This window comes from Phacochoerus africanus, chromosome 3, assembly GCF_016906955.1.
Source record: "Phacochoerus africanus isolate WHEZ1 chromosome 3, ROS_Pafr_v1, whole genome shotgun sequence".
Taxonomy (NCBI): Eukaryota; Metazoa; Chordata; class Mammalia; order Artiodactyla; family Suidae; genus Phacochoerus; species Phacochoerus africanus.
In genome coordinates this window covers 75,059,236-75,076,726 of record NC_062546.1, presented here as the reverse complement: position 1 = coordinate 75,076,726, position 17,491 = coordinate 75,059,236, and the positions used below count along the sequence as shown (strand labels likewise).

Genomic DNA, 17,491 nt, shown 5'->3' with positions numbered 1-17,491 from the left:
AGGAACTGACACATTTTGAAAAGAAATCAAGAACCCTATATGTTAACATTTCAGTACCTCTTGAAAGTGTCTAGGTCAAAATTAGAGCAATCCAAATGCATTTACTTAGAATATGCAAGTTCACTGTCCTTCTAAAATTGTCAAGCTTTTATCATCTAATCTCATATTACAAAGAAAAGTAGTCAGACAGCCTCTGCCACATTCAATTTAAAGTAACATTCTTAACTCTAATTAGATACTCTTTTGGTTATTAAGTCATGGTGAATGTATACCATCTTAATCAGTGAACTACAGAAAGACAAAAACAGGGATATTTTTCATTTTAGCACTTCATTTGTCACTCATGGAAGGTGTACTTTTTATCATTAAAGTTTGATTTAAACTGAAACTGAATTGAATAAATAATTTTCTTATGCTGTGGTCAATCCCTCTAAGAGACAGGAGGGGTTAACCATTCATTACCACTCATGCTATCTATAATTTTAGTCCATCTCTCTGCTTTGCTTTTCTTTTCTCCCTCTCTCTGATTTACTCTGTATTCTACCACCACAATGAATTCTCCTAAAAGATCTCTTTACTTCACTTTATTCTTTTGCTCAAAAGCATTCCCTCTTACCCTGCCAGGATTTAATCTAAGCCCTTTACCTCACATCTAAGTCCTTTGATTTCACCTCATTTCAAGATCCATAGCCCCTCTGTCATGATTACCTGTAAACTAAACCTCCAGTGGTGACCCATTTAATGTTCCACTTCATCTTCTTTCTGGAGCATTGCCTTTTTGAGGGTTTGGGGTTTTTCTTTTCTCATGGAATTCCTTGTGCTGAGGTATCCTCCCCTCCCCTTTAACGTTCTTTCTTTAAGATCTAGCCCCAGTACCACCTCCTTTAAAAAAGTTCTCTGAGAATCCCCACAAAATGGCATCTCTTCCTCCTGTGTATTCTTTTTTCTTAATTTTGAAAATTTTTGCATTATTTATTATAGCTGATTTACAACACTGTTCCAATTTCTGTTATACAGCAAAGTGACCCAGTCATACTTATACATACATTCCTTTTCTTATATTATCTTCCATCATGTTCTATCCCAAGAGATTGGACACAGTTCCCTGTAGTACACAACAGGACCTCATTGCTTATCCATTCTAAATGTAATAGTTTGCATCTACTAACCCCAAACTCCCAGTCAGTCCATCCCACTCCCCTCTCCCCTTGGCAACTACAAGTCTTTTATCTATGTCTGAGTCTGTTTCTGTTTTGTAGATAGGTTCGTTTGTGCCTTATTTTAGATTTCACATATAAGTGATATCATATAGTATTTGATATCTTCCTCCTTTTGACATACTTCACTTAATATGATAATCTTAACTGCCTTCCTGTGTATTCTTATTACACAGACATTCTCCATTAATCATATATTTCTTTGGGCCCACTTTGAACTTATGCTGCAAAGCCTTTATATATTGGGGGTACTTGTAGTATTTCCAAAGGTAGATTATGAACTCCTTGAAGGCAGTAGCCTTTTCCCATCATTTCCTTTATGATAGCTAGCACAGTGTCCTTCATATAATAATCATACAACTAATGTCCCTAAATCAAATATTTTTAAAAAGTATTTGAGAAGTAAAGTGTACAGATGAGGAAACTGAGGTCTAGAATCATCAATAACATGCCTAAAGCTGACTAGCAGCCAAAGATTTAGCTTGCTTGATAATTAAAGATGTTTTCTACTTATACCAAAGTTATATTATTTCATTACTTGATTGGTTGCTCTAAGCCAACTAATTTATGAAATTCACTGGTATAATAAAGCATATCCATATATGTTTACAGAATAACTCAATTGTAATATCTTACAGAGTAAAAAACAATATGCAAGAATCGTGATGACAATGACATTGATATTTTTAATGTACCTGTGAATGACATGATGAATAGTCTAATGAGGACCAAATATTACAAAAGTCTCTGATGTCCTATTAAATCTTATGTTCTACCACATAGTATTGTAAATATATCATTGTAAATCTACCTTTCCATGAAGGTGGATAAATAGTTCAATTTAACTTCTGTAATATTTAAAATGTAATTGGAGTTCCCGTCGTGGCGCAGTGGTTGACGAATCCAACTAGGAACCATGAGGTTGCGGGTTCGGTCCCTGCCCTTGCTCAGTGGGTTGATGATCCGGCATTGCGGTGAGCTGTGGTGTGGGTTGCAGACGCAGCTCGGATCCTGCGTTGCTGTGGCTCTGGCGTAGGCCGGTGGCTACAGCTCCGATGAGACCCCTAGCCTGGGAACCTCCATATGCCGCGGGAGCGGCCCAAGAAATAGCAAAAAAGACAAAAAAAAAAGTAATAGACAATTGCAAGTTCAATTTTACCATGAAGGTTTTAAAAAGCTGGTATGTGGAAAACAAGTAGAAATAATGTTACTGAAGAAAACGAAGTTAACAAATATTTTAAAATCAACAGTAACTTGGGTCCTGGATAAAGTTAGTCTGATATATATTGGGTTTATCCTTTTAAAGGGCTTTGTCTCTGGGTAGTTTGAGAACAATGTTTCACATTGTCACTTACCATCTTTCAGGATGGTTTCTCGCTCTGTGCCATCTATCTTCTGTCGGCCAATTAGGAAACTGGTAGTGTCAGCAAAGTAGATATAATTGGTTTCTGCATGAAAATCTAAAGCCCGAGGGTTTACCAGATTTTCTATGGGGATCATGTATTCATCGGCTATCTTGGTATTCAAGTCCATTCCTCTAACAATTCCTGGGCGTCCTTTCCCATAAAAAAGGAATAGCTCATTCTTTGGTCCTGCAGAAGAAAGATTACAAACATAAACAACCAGTGCTGCCTAATCTTCTTTACACTGCCTAATGCCACTGTTTAATTAACTGGCACAATGAGCGTTTTTTAAATTCAATACCAAAAATTAAACTCTAAAATATGCCAAATGTATCTCAATGCAAGAAGGCCAGCTAATTACATTACTTTAATTAAAACAGAAATTACTTCTGTGAATAGGTTACATTTATTTAATTATTATTTTGTCTGCAGCTGTCTGTATAGCAAAAACATGACAGATCATTGGATAAGTTGCAACCGCAGAAACAGACATTTTTTAAAATATCCAGCACATTTAACTTTCTAGTTCATTACATTCTAACACATTTTTAGACCCTAACTGTAGCATTCATTACATTTGGCAATGCTAAAAACTTCAGAATATTTAAAACATCCCCTTACTCAGAGTCTGTATCTATAGACTTTTTGTCAGATACAAACAAAAAGAATCACACAGTATCCCATAACTTTCATTTAAATATATTACAGGTTGTCTAAACGTGATTTATTTTCTTAAGTGAAATCAAATGCCAGTTAGAGCATGACTTTTGTCTTCACATCTTCATTAGAATGTCAGAGGTTGATGCTGTCTGTCAGTAACTCTGATGTGCAACACATTCCTTATCAAAAACTAAACAAAACAAAACAAAAAAAAAAACCAAATAAAAAACTGTGTCCTGGGCTAAAATGCCAAAATCAAGGCATCCTTTTCTACAGAATGAATGAAAGTCCTTCAGACTTTTATATGAAAATATGTGTAAGGCTCTCCTACTGCCAAGACATATTATACTTAAGTTTAATATTCATAATTTTGAAGAAAATACTACATATGGAAAGGAAAACATAATGGGTTTTATTAATAAACTGAGAATACACATGACTATTATATTTGGATAACCATACCATAAATAAGAGTCCTAGTAACTTAAAATAATTACATTGTAACAGTACAAAGAAAAAAAAAGAGAGATCCCCTTAAACTCAATACTCTAAATACAAACTATATCATCTTATAAATGTCTATCTTGTTTTCTTTTAAAATTAGTGTTAATAAATATTAAATATATACATAGTAATAAAATTGTAAACCATCTATAATGGAAAAAATAAAAATCATTATATAAAAAATGAATAAAAATAAAGCAAACTTCATTTACCTAGTGCAGTTCTTAAGCATACGTCCAGAAGATGAGAATGAAGTTCATGTCCCAAACCAATCACCCCCTTTCATCCCAGAGACATCCAAGATTCTGGCTATGGTGTTTATCATGTATTTTTTTAGAAGTTTTGGTATGTATGTTATTTGTATTTCCCAACACATTTATTTATTTTTTTTCCATTTTATGGGCTCACCTGCTATAGGTGGAAGTTCCTGGGCCAAGGATTGAATCTGAGCCACAGCTGCAACCTGAGCCACAGGTGCAGCAACACCAGATCCTTTAACTCACTACACTGGGCTGGGGATCAAACCTACACCTTCACTGTGACCTCAGCCTCCATAGTCAGATTCTTAACCCACTGTGCCATATCCGTAACTAGATTGTTTAATTTTGTGTGATTTAATTGCATGTGTGAATTCTCCTATGAGTTAATTTTATTCTTATTCCATACTGGATATTCATTTATGGTTGTTGTAGTCAATGTTCATTCATTTTTATTGCTATATTATAATCTTTTGTATGACTAATTCAATTTTAATTTATCTAGGTATTTTTCTAATGCACACTTATACAGAAGTGGCTATAATTTTGTATTCTATTATTTTTGTCTTATATTCCTTCAGTATGATCAGTATAATGTGATAATCCACCAAAGGATGATCCCGTTGGTTTTATCTTTTCATTATTATAATGATACCGAGATAAGCATTTTCCCAACCTATCATTTTATATGTTTTCTTAGATGATCTCTTAGTATACATTTCCAGAAATGGAATTACTAGGTAAAGAATATTAACATCCCTCTTCCTCATTAACCTCACTATCTCTCAGTGTCTATTTTTATTTTCTTTAAAAATTCTATTTCATATTATATAAAAGTAGAGCAAATCAATTGAAAATTAGCATTCCTGAGTATTTCCTATCAACTTTATATGAATAGATACTTTGATTTTTAAAAATTGGGATCTTATATATACATTTTAGTACTTAATTTTAAAAATATAATGATATTTTGTTGAGTCATTAAAAGTCTTCAAAACATTCTTTTCAATGGTAGCATCATGTTGCCTGCTAGAAGGCAATATTATATAGTCATCTAGTTACTGATTGTAGGATATTTAGATTGTTTCTGGGTTTTTAGTTTTTTTACATATATTTACAATGAATTTCTTCAATCAAAAGTGGGATAACTGGAGTTCCCATCGTGGCTCAGTGGTTAACGAATCTGACTAGGAACCATGAGGTTGCGGGTTTGATCCCTGGCCTTGCTCAGTGGATTAAGGATCTGTCATTGCTGTGAGCTGTGGTGTAGTTTGCAGATGTGGCTCAGATCCTGCATTGCTGTGGCTCTGGCGTAGGCTGGCTGCTACAGCTCCGATTTAACCCCTAGCCTGGGAACCTCCATATGCCGTGAAAGAGGCCTTAGAAATGGAAAAAAGACAAATAAAAAGAAAAAGTGGGATAACTTGTTAAAGGATGTTAACAGTTTTATGCCTTTTGTTATGTACTATCAAATACCTTTCCAATAGTGTATTGATTTCCAGTTTTATTAGCAATCTACAAGAAGGCTTGTTTTACTATACCTGTTTTTGCTAACATTAATTTTTGCTTGTTTTTTTTTTTGTTTTGTTTTGTTGGTTGGTTTCTTGCTCTTTAGGGCCATACCTGTGGCAATAAAAGTTCCCAGGCTAGGAACTGAATTATAGCTGCAGCTGACAGCCTACGCCACAGACACAGCAACACCAGATCTGAACCTTTTCTGTGACCTACACCACAGCTCACTGCAATGCCAGAGTCTTAACCCTTTGAGTGAGGCCAGGGACCAAACCTGCATCCTCATGGATACTAGTCAGTTTCATTACCACTCAGCCACAATGGGAATTTTTTCTTGTAGTTTTAACTTTAATTGGTAATTTGTTAACCTGGTACTTCACTGGTTTAACATACGTGCAGGTATGTGTGTGCGCAAGTAGATTTTAAATAAGAATGGTAACTATTTTCCCCACTGTTTAATTCAGTCACTTTTTTTCAGTTATTCTGTACCTGTTTCTTCTAGTACATTTTCCCGTACCATATGCGAGTGAAAACTAAAAATTGGATTTCACAGATACTGATATAGCCATGGCTCTGGTTTTGATTTAAGTCCTTAAAAGCAGTTGTACTAGCTTGAATCTGGAATATGGAAATGAGATCATATTTTGCTGCTTCTGCTGCTTTTTATCTAATGGATAAACTGAATTTTCCCTCATCAGTCTTCTTCCTTTGTGTGTATTAAGAGGCAAGGAAATGGTGTCTTTTTGTTGTTTCACTTTGTTTAGTATGACCTATTATTTCTGAAGATAATAGCTGTGGTGCAAATTTCCTGATCCCTATATCTCAGCTAAAATCATGCATTTTTGAAGTTACCATTGCCATTTGTAGCTTTTCAGTGCTCTACCTTCGGATTGTGCCAGGAGTTCCAGCTTTAAGCTAGTCTAGCTTGTGATATTTTCGAGAAATATTATAAGGACCTAGTCTAGAAGCTGCTGCATCAGGCTTCTCAATGATTTTATAAGCACTTATCTATTTGTGTTTGACGCTTTCTGCTTAAAATAGCTAGAATTGTTTCTGTTAATGTAAACATAAATGTATTCTGATGGATCACTACATTAAGGGTGACTGAAGCTTATGCTGATCTTACACTTTTTCTTATGGCATATATATATGCATTTATATATAAGCATGCACATATGTATCCATTAATGTCCATGACTGCATTTTTGCATGGCATACCATCACTTTCCAAGTGGTAACCAGAGCAGTTTAAAGGCTGGTTACACACACACTTCTATCTTGAGTTTTATGACACAATACACACATACACACAAACACATACACACACTTCCATCTTGAGGTTTCTCACACAGTGCCTTAAGTTATCCAGAGGATTTCTTAAACTTGAGAGTTAGTCTTTATATTCATAGCATTTAAAAGAAAGTTAGAAATAATTAAAAAAAACTAAAATGCATATATTTTATCATAGTTAAGCCTCTTAGGTTCTCGATTTTAAAGTATTTATACTATAAATTCTAACCACTTAGCCTTAAAATTAAAACAAATTTAGTCGTCTCATTTCATAGTCCTCAGAAAGCATATAAGAAATTAAGAGATGGTGGGAGAGTTCCAGAAAGGAAGCAGACAGAAATAAAAGACTATGACGAAAGAGAGACAAAATAGACACTGTATAAAAGAATCATCATAACCATAAAAATTATGTTATTTGCAGGACATTTAAAAACTAACATTCTCCACATGGACACCATTTCTATGAGGGTCATTAATAGTACTATATCTGATTACAAAGACACCAAGTAAAGAACTGAACTAATTTTTGAGCAAAAGTTTAAATGTAATAAAAGCTATGTAGGGAAAATATTTATTACTTATTAAGTAAAGAAGCTTAATTATTCTAGCATATATCAAAAATAAAACAAAGATATATCTAACTACTAGAAAGGTTTTCAACACAATCTTTAAAGAGATGGATATTTAATTAGTATAGCTCCAGTTACCTGGAAAATGAAATGATGAAATGAATTTTACCCCTCAATGCTGGATAAGGTGAAGTATTACTTTATATTGATTCCTGTTGGGCTAAACAACACACCTATTACTAGAAGCAGCATCTTGCTTCAGAAAAGAGAAAATATGGTCAACCAACAACTCAAGCTCATAGACCAAAAATACTCTTTAGGGAATTAAGGAAAGTATTTTCCTAAAAAGCTTTCGTAAAGTATGTTTCCCAAAGATCCATAAATTTAGTGACTCTATAGCACAATCAGGTTTCTCATTCACATTATCACACACATATAAAAGGAAAAAAAAAAAACAAAAACAAAATACAGGTTTTGAGAAAAATGGCTGGTATAAAAACATAGGCAAATTTGACCTGATGAAGTCTCATGTTATTATTGATGTTGATGCTCCTAATTAATACTAAGAACCATCTTTTGAAGCAGTAGCTGTTGGCAAATGTTTGATTTTTAATAACATACTTTTGCATGACCTGCCATCACTTCCCAAGTTGAAGCCAGTCCTGCAGCGACAGGTCCGTGTTTTGTAACTGCTGCCGAGCAGACAGATGTGTGAACATCCCCCCGGCATTCCATATGGATCCACTTCACATGCATGGCTTCTGACTACAACAAATAAAAAACAGCATGTTTGAAATTCTCCAAAGACAAGATAATTATGTACATCAGTATTCTAAAACTTTTAAAGTGCAGGAAGAGGGAATCCTAGAAAGAATCTATGTATTCACCTATTTAGTATCATAATCAGCTGGAAAAGAGTTTAAACCCTATTGAAAAAGAAAAGCAGAGATTTGCTAAAATCCTCTGAAGGCTATATTTAAAAAAATTCTGAGAAGATAAAATGCTTTTATATTAATAAAGCATTATTTTGCTGTAATAGGAATAATATCAGTGAAATATTATGTATTATTGTAATTATATTTCTTTTCAATCACTATTACTTGGAATCGTGATGAATAATATGACAATTTTCTTTTAGTACTAAAAATTTACATGCTTTTGAAAACTATATACCATCTTCTCTTTGTATTCCTCATGTCTAAATGAAAACTGAAATGTAGTTTAACTATTTTTTTCACACAAGTGTTGCTTTTATTTTCTAATCTCACTCCATTTCTATACTAGATCACATCTCCTCTCACCGACTTAGCAACTCTCCACTTTTCCACTTTCATTGTTACTTTTGCTCTCTTCATTGGATCATGCCCATCAGCATACAAATGTGCCATTATTTCTGCATCTTGGGGAAAAATCTTACTTTTAACATTAATTCCTATACAATCCTTTAATTAGCTTCCCATTTCCTGTTCTACCTAACATGAACACTTTTTATTTATTTATTTATTTATTATTTATTTATTTTTTTAAATTTTTTTTATTTTCCCACTGTACAGCAAGGGGATCAGGTTATCCTTACATGTATACATTACAATTACATTTTTTTCCCCCACCCTTTCTTCTGTTGCAACATGAGTATCTAGACCAAGTTCTCAATGCTACTCAGCAGGATCTCCTTGTAAATCTATTCTAAGTTGTGTCTGATAAGCCCAAGCTCCCGATCCCTCCCACTCCCTCCCCCTCCCATCAGGCAGCCACAAGTCTTTTCTCCAGAGCACTTTTTAGTTAGCACTGCTCATTTTCTACAATTTCTTTCCTTCCTATCTTTCTCAGATCACTCTCACCAGACATTCTTTTCACCACAAAACACTTCTTGTCAGATCCCTATGAGGATGGGCCAATTGGACTTAAGTTTCTTTTCAGTCTCCTCTTTTGGTTCCTCCTATTGTCTTTGACTTATTGTTGGAATGTCCTGGTGTCCTTTATTTGTCACTTTTCTTTTCCCCATCAATAATTATTTCCTTAGTGATCACATCCATTTTCTTGGCTTTAATGTCATCTGCATGCCAATGACTCTCAAATTGCTATGTCCAGCTTAGACTTCCCCCTCAACTCCAGACTTGGATATTCAAAAATCTCCTTTATAGCTCCACCTGAATTTATGACTGACATTCAAAATAGCATGTAAAAATATACTTTCTTTCTTTGCCCAAAATCTTAGTTTTCCCAGTCTCAAAAAATAACTCAATTATTCCCATTGCTCAGCTCAAAACATTGTTATCATCCTTGCCTCTTTTTTTGTTTTGTTTTGTTTTTAATTGACAACCCACATTAAATCCATTAGGAAATCCTGTTGGCTATACCTTCAAATATATCCTGAGTCTAATGGATTTTGCAACCTTCACTGCTGCCATCTTGGTCCACTCCACCATCCTAACGTTCCACCCTCCACGCTCACAGCCTATTGTTAGTACGGTAGTCATAGCAATTCCTTTAAAGGGTCAGTCAGATTATGAAACTGCTTTCTCAGCTAAATGCTTCCTAAGTACTCCCCCGTCTCATGAAAAGTATAAGGAAAAGCTTTTATGAGTGTCTGCAGGTACCTATTTGTTATGGTCCTTCTCCTTTTCTCCAACTTAATTGCTTACTTCTCTTCTCCTTGTCTTCTCTGCTCTAGACATATGGGTTTCTTGGAACAATCTAAGCATGCTCTTCATGGTTTTTTGTGCATGCTCATTTTTCTACCTGCCTCTCTCCTTTAATTACTTCAAGTTTTCATTCAACTTTATATTTTCAATGGGACTTCCTCTGACCATTCAATATAAAATTGCAAACTACCACCACTCCTGACAGTCATCTGCTTTATTTTTCTCCATCAGACTTACTATCTTCTAATATAACAATGTACTTTTTTTTTAATTGTGTCTTCTCTTCAACAGTGCAAATCTCATAAAGGCAATAATGTTTTGGTCTGTTTTATTCACCACTGTATTCCCAATGTACATAGTATAGTTCCTGGTACATAGTAAATGGTCAATGAATAATTGGTGAATAAATAAATCCTAATATGAAACTCTCATAAGATTATCTACAGAATTCCAAACAGAATTTCTGGTAAATGCATATGTGACAATACATTGCCTAAACTGAATTTATGTTAATAGTTATATCATTCTAAATTAGTTTTAATTTGAAGTACAAAAGGATAATGGTAGTTTTGTATGTTACATTATTCTACATATGATTAAACCTAAACTGTATTGGTGAACACTTACTATGCAAAACCATTTTTGTGTGTTTTTGAGAAATATTTTGAAATGTTGCAGCTTTCTAATAAAAATTAATTTTTAATTAACATGTGTTAAGGAATGACTGGGATATTGTCAAGAGACCCAATACTGCAAGAAAGTCCTGATTTGAAATTTGTTTCCTAGAACAATGTAAAAAAATATTCTCTAGCATCATAGAATCTGGGTTTCCTTATGCACATACATCAAGAGTGAAAGTATTTTTCTGAATTTAAATCTAGCATCATTTCAATTCTATGGTTGTAGAAATGACTCATTAGGCACTGCACAATTTGTCATTTAGATTTGGGAAGGAAGCTCTATTCCATTTTATGATGCAGACATATATACTTTTCCTATCAAAACATGGAATTTATGACTCACCCACTTTAATGCCAAACAAAGGTACAAGGACCATATCCCCATTTAATTCTCCATTCTTAAGGCTATGAAGAAGTCTTGTGTCTTACCTGTTGGTTGAGTTCTTTTTTGATAGATTCGAATTCCTCGAGCATTTTCCATTTTAATGAATGAATGATTATCAGTGCCATTAAATCGGTTTATCCTAATTATATTGAAGTTATCAGAGTTGGTTGCATACAAATAGTCTTCAAACACAGTTATACCATAAAGATGTTTGACCTATAAAGGAGGCAAAAATAACTATGATTTCTAATTATGTTGCTTTGGACATTAAAGAAAAAAATGATCGCTATATACCATTGTGGAAAATTTCCATCATAGGAAAGTCACAAGAATATTATTTACTTTCTCTCAAACTTTTCACTAAGTTTAACATTTTTCTCTGAGAATAAAACATTATGCAGTAGTGGATAAAGCAGTTCTGAATGTATGGGAGAGAATTTTATTCATGTTTCATTAAGAAAATATGTTTAGCTCCCCTGTCTTCATTCTCTCATTTGAAAAAGAGAGGCTAATAAAATATTTTTCATTTAAAGGATAAACAAACAAAAATACTCCCATACTTTCAACACTTTTTTGTGAGGACAAGACTTTATTTTTTAATTTTTTTACTCTTTTTCAAAAAAAATTACTTGAAACATAGTTGATTTTCAATGTTGTATTAATTTCAACAGGTATACAACCCAACACTTTTTAAAGCTCATACCATACAGGACTGTGGTAGGTCAAAGATCCTCTCATGTGGAGGGAAAACATATATTGGTATTCTGTGCTTATTTAAAATGATACGTAATTTTGGAAAAGCCTGCTGTCCTATCCCTTAGCACACAGTGAAGCTATATCCCTTGCCAATATATTGCCTTTACTGTATATGACAAAAATAGTACTTTAACTCAAGGACATATATTTTTATTAGGACTAAAGAGGCCTAAGAGAATATTTGGTGTCTTATGATGGAAGGGAACCTTACAAAATTTATGGTGGTATCTGGTAAACCTGTTAATGAAGTTTTCATTAAAATTTTTTTTTTTTTAAAGAGGAATAAAGCATGTTCAGTAGGCACTTTTCAAAGGCGAGAACTAAACCTTAGGCATATTCAATAATATGCTTATGGCACTGTTATATAAAATTTGAGATATTTTTTATGAGCTACTTGTTCATATAGTCCTGGATATATAGCATCTATAAAAGAACAACTTTACCTGTGAAAGGATTGCTGAGAAAGTGCATTTGAAAACCCCATTAAAAAAAAAAAAAACACAGCTTATGTTTAGACTAATTTTTGCCCCAGCATTCACAATAATAAAAAATAACAATCACATATTTGGAGGAGTTTCTGTTGTGTCTCAGCAGGTTATAAACCCAATTAGTATCCATGAGGATGAAGCCTGATCCCTGGCCTCATTCAATGGGTTAAGGATCTGGCATTGCCACGAACTATGGCGTAGGTTGCAGACACTGCTCAGATCTTGCATTGCTGTGGCTGTTGCTGTGGCTGGCATCTGCAGCTCTGATTTGACCCCTAGCCTGGGAACTTTCATATGCCACACAGGCAACCATAAAAAGCAAAAAAAAAAAAAAATCATAATTTGGAATAATCTTAAATAAAACATCAGCCTTTTACCTAGAAATTGCATTTTTGCAAAGTATATTCATAATGAAAATGGAATTGGTGAATCTGCTCTCTATGACACTTTACAGTCAATAGTTAACTGCCCTCTTTGGCAGAGGTCTTGGGGATGGTGGAGAGGAATAGCCACCTTGAAGTCATGGAAAGCTGTCCTTGAGTAGAGGAAGAGTGAATATACTGACTTTATCATACAAAAGCACAGCTAGGCACACTCCTTTGGGCATTCCTTGTATTATACTTAATTAAAAATGGTTCTGGACCAGGGTATGGTAGATTTGTTTATTGATTTATTGTAGAGAGTTTGATGAAAAAGAACTTGTCACTATTCTTTGACGTTATATTGAACTTTTAAGGCACTTTTAGTACAGATCTGGAGTTAAGAGAATTTAGGAAGGTGTATATAGTTTGACTATAAAAAAAAATTACAGAACAAAATCACAAAATTTTCTATTTAGGAAATCTTGCCAATTCTGTGCTTTAAACAAAAGCATTTGTACAGGACAAATGCTTTAAAAATTGTATCTATGTTGGATTACTTAGTGGTATATTAAGCAAATGTTTGGGAAACCAGTAAAGCACAGGCAATAGAAATAGAAAAGGATAATTTAAAACTTCAGACATTAAATACTTTTAAAAATAGTCATGAGGAAGATCATTTGGATTACTTATCCTTATTTCAAGGTTTAAAATATTAATGACATACACAAACCAAGGAGGTCCATCATAATAATTTTAGAGACTAGGTACTCTAAGGCTGTAACTAAAAATTGCCAAAGAAATCAAAGTTCTGAGGGCAGTTGAAGGTGAGAGATATAAGTGGCCTCACCTCTAATATTGGACCCAGTTTTTTGAACCACCTAGATTAGTGCATTTGTTTATCTGCTACAAAAGGGAAGATACTTCATTGTTAAAAGGTGATTATAAAGGAAAAGTAACTTTACGAAATTATTACAGAATATCCATGCCTTGCATTGCAAAAAGAAAGTAAAGTGAGTCACACAGTTCCATAGAATGAGAATCTCACATGAAATTAGTGTGATAAGTGAGGTAAAATGGAATTTTAAAATATGCTAGTGAATAACTCTCATTTACACTTAGAGATCTCCTTCAGGTATTTATTGAATGTTATTTGCAAAAACTTGTTTTGACCTTGGTGGCTCGCAAAATTCTACTTTAGGAAGTTTTAAATACATCAGGAGACAACATTAAATTCAACCTATTAAAAACAATAAGGATAATTTTGTGAGCAGGCATTCGCTTTGTTAGCAAAATATCTCCAATGCTGCATGGACAGAGGATATTCCAGTTTCTTACAAATGAACTATTTAAATTAGTTTTTAGTAAGTAGGTCATAACATCAGTCCTATTCTAATATTTGTCTTTCTTACTAGTGTAGCATTTTCGGTTGTGTTTATTATTTCTGATTTATTTGTGTTGGGATTTTTGGGTGCCTTTTTTTTTTATCAGGGGGAAGAGGGAGAGAGAGGCACCCCCAGGATTATGGAGTACACTGTAAAGAAAAACATCCTTCCATAGATGAAATGTATCATAGTTTTTATGGACCATTGCAGTTTGACTCGATAAGAAATTTTCAACATTGCAATTTTCAGTCTTCTCTTTAGTATGACAATATTCACTTCATGACCTTAGCTGCCTTTTTTAACCAAATGTACTTACTTGTCTGCCTTGAATGATAGTATGTCTATTTTTTCCTTGATAGTCCACTACCTCCACATAATCCAAGTAAAGATCTACCCAGTAAACCCATTTGTTGACTAGGTCTAGTGCCAGTGCAGCTGGCTGCTCTGTCTTAGAATCAATTATCCTTGTTCTGTTCATCCCATCCATGTCACAGCGCTCCACTTTGGCCACATTCCCGTAGTCCGTAAAGAAAAGTTTTCTGTTGAAAGAAAAACAACTGTTAAAGTGGAGGCGGGGAAGCATATTCAACAGAACCATCTGTAAAAAGGAAAAAAAAAACAAAAAAAAACTTTTCCTTCTAATTTATTTCAGTGGTTACATCTGTTACCTTCCCATATTCATTTCTATATAATATCACTCATAAACAGAGAAATCTGCTAATGAATATTGCAGGGCATAAGGGAGCAGGTTTACTAACAACTGTAAAATTTCCCCCAAACGGATGATGCTAGTGGGTTTATTTTTGTATTAGGGGAAATGTTTCCTTAAGCCTTGCAGGGTCTGTCTACATATACCACAGGATATGTGTGCAGCCTATTTGAAATAAGTTTCAGAAGGGAGCCAAGTCACAAGGCCAGGAAATGTGAGCTATCCGGCTTTATCTTCAACCTACTTTTCAAATTGCCTGGTAATGTCAGTCTCCTATAGAAGCTATTATGTAGAGCTCAATGACACTATGAGTGGTAGAGAATAGAAAAACTGGAATGGAATTAAGCAGATGGAAAAACAAATGTGATGTTTGTAACACTGGAAATGAAACATAAATAATCCCCCCCAACCAATCCCAAATCTTCCCAATTCACACAATTTCATAAAGGAAATGCAGGTCATTTCTTTTTATTTTCTCTTTTTATATTTTGAAGAAAAGGCTGAAAAGCAATGATGACTTCTGAGACAAGAAATCCTTCTATGAAGCACCCACAGCATCTGTCAAAGGTTTAAACTCCTCTAACACTTCAGTGTCTAATATTTGATTAGTATTCACTATGTTTAGTAAACACAAATCAATTTCAATTAACTTGACAATATTTTAACAAGATTACCTACTCATGAGAGTAAATTACATTTGTAAATAGAAGGCCATTTTGCCTTGACTTAAATACAATCTCAAGAATAATCTGATTTACAGTGACTGAGCAATATTAAGATTACCTAGAGAATAGAATATTTGATTTTACCAACTTGGTGAATGAGTTTTTAGTTACTTTTCCCAACGTCGCTGCATTATCTAACAGTATGAGGTATCTTTCAGGCTCAAGAGTATTATTTAAACTTTAATTTAGCTCTTTCTGCTCTAGGAGGCTTTGACTAATTTTTAAATGTTAATGCATACTGGTCTGTGATAATGTGAGTCGTATTTTATTATGAGTATGTATTCCTCCAGTATTGTTGAGAGATCAATTTATCACCATAAGTTAAAATTTATTTTTCAGGTGACATGCCATTCAGGTGAAGAGTTTTGGAGTCTAGCGAAGAATAAATTAAAGGGCTTATGGGGCTATGTGTTGTTACTATGGTAAACAAAATTCTACTCCTGTACTAGCTCATGAGTTCTCTTTCTGTCTCTCTGTCTCATCTTTATCACTATCTCATTTCTATCACCATATCTTCGGATTCCATGTTTCATCTCCTCTTTCTTCACCTGTCAATCAATTTGTTTGTAGTTATCTCAAGTTAAGTTGCTATTAGGAATATTACCCATTTTCCCTCTTGTTCACTGTAGAACACTGCACACTATTGCTATTATAAGGACATTACTTCCTCACCTCATACCAAAATAGATGTCCTTTCACAGTTTCATTTTATGACTGGTCCATTTCACAAAACTAAATATATGTGAGTGCAAGTAGCTTGGCTTTGGGATGGAAAGTTGGAGACTTTGGCACACTATGTTTATACATTGTGTTACAAATGGACCATGTATAGGTAGTGATATTAAGTAGTCAATTGCAACTATCCACATGATCTGAAGATGGAAGATGAGGATGGAAATGAGAACTTCTCTCAAGTCATCTTGAGATGACTTAATTAGATATAATCCTAAAGAAAAAAAAAAAAAAAGAGGAGGGTGCCGAGACAACAACTTTGGAAGCCTGTTGTTGGAGAAAGAAGACCAAATAAGATCAGAGCTATGGTCAAAGAGCTATCTTATTGAGACCCAAGGGAGAAAAGTTCCAAGATAAAAAGTAATGTAGTGGCTGGCTGGGTCAATCATTTAAAAAATAATAACACAGATCAAGAATATGTCATTGAATTGGTATTGGTTAAAATAATTTTTGGTATTTCTGTTTGAGAAGTTTAGTTAGGGAGGAAGAGTGCACCAGATGATAATGGAGGTCAGGAAAATGTAAATAATTTGTCCAAAAATATTTTCAGTGATATTGGCCTAATATTGCAAGAATTATTCAAGTGATTATCATATTTATTTCAGGTCATAATAAACCTCATTGAGTAAACTCTATATCTGAATGAGCTTAAGCTAAATTATGAAAGGATAAATATATGATTCATCAAAATTTTACTGTTTAATAGAAGTATCAAATTAAAAGAACAGGAGAACTTTGGGTATATGAAATGGCATTGAGCTAGAAGAAACAGCAAACAATTTGCCACTGGAACCCCCAGCACAGAGTGGAATAACTAGTGCCCAGTGGAGATACAGTTTGGTCTTTACACAAAATTGAACATTCTCAGATTTAAGAATGTTGACTATGATGAGCTCTGTTCCCTCACAATCAAAATGCAAGAAATGGAAGAGTTCTCCAGGATAATGGCACTAAATCCATAAGTCTTCAAGGCATAAATATTCATAGTCACATGATCATGTAGAAATTTCTTTGCTTGTTTTACTACTATTTAATTTTAGTTTAAAATTGTCTCTTACTATTATAGAGAAAAGCATCATTCTCAGGGAAGTCTTTAATTGAGACAGGCTGCTACTATAATTATAAATAAAAGGTGAAGATTTAATTATCTAAAACCTAATTAGATTTCATTTGTGATATAGGTGTAGCTGGGTTAAAAAAATCGCTATTTTCTTA

The 17,491-nt window shown here is 33.9% G+C and overlaps 1 protein-coding gene across 1 annotated transcript in view; it reads right to left on the bottom strand.

Annotated features, from left to right (window-relative positions):
- Positions 1 to 17,491, bottom strand: part of LRP1B (LDL receptor related protein 1B) — a 1,901,444-nt gene that overhangs the window by 837,179 nt on the left and 1,046,774 nt on the right. Inside the window, exons 8-11 of the mRNA XM_047772014.1 lie at positions 14,427 to 14,649; positions 11,167 to 11,338; positions 8,034 to 8,177; positions 2,573 to 2,809 (exon numbers count right to left, since the gene is read on the bottom strand). Coding sequence (XP_047627970.1) covers positions 2,573 to 2,809; positions 8,034 to 8,177; positions 11,167 to 11,338; positions 14,427 to 14,649 — 776 coding nt within the window. The remainder of the gene's footprint in view (positions 1 to 2,572; positions 2,810 to 8,033; positions 8,178 to 11,166; positions 11,339 to 14,426; positions 14,650 to 17,491) is intronic.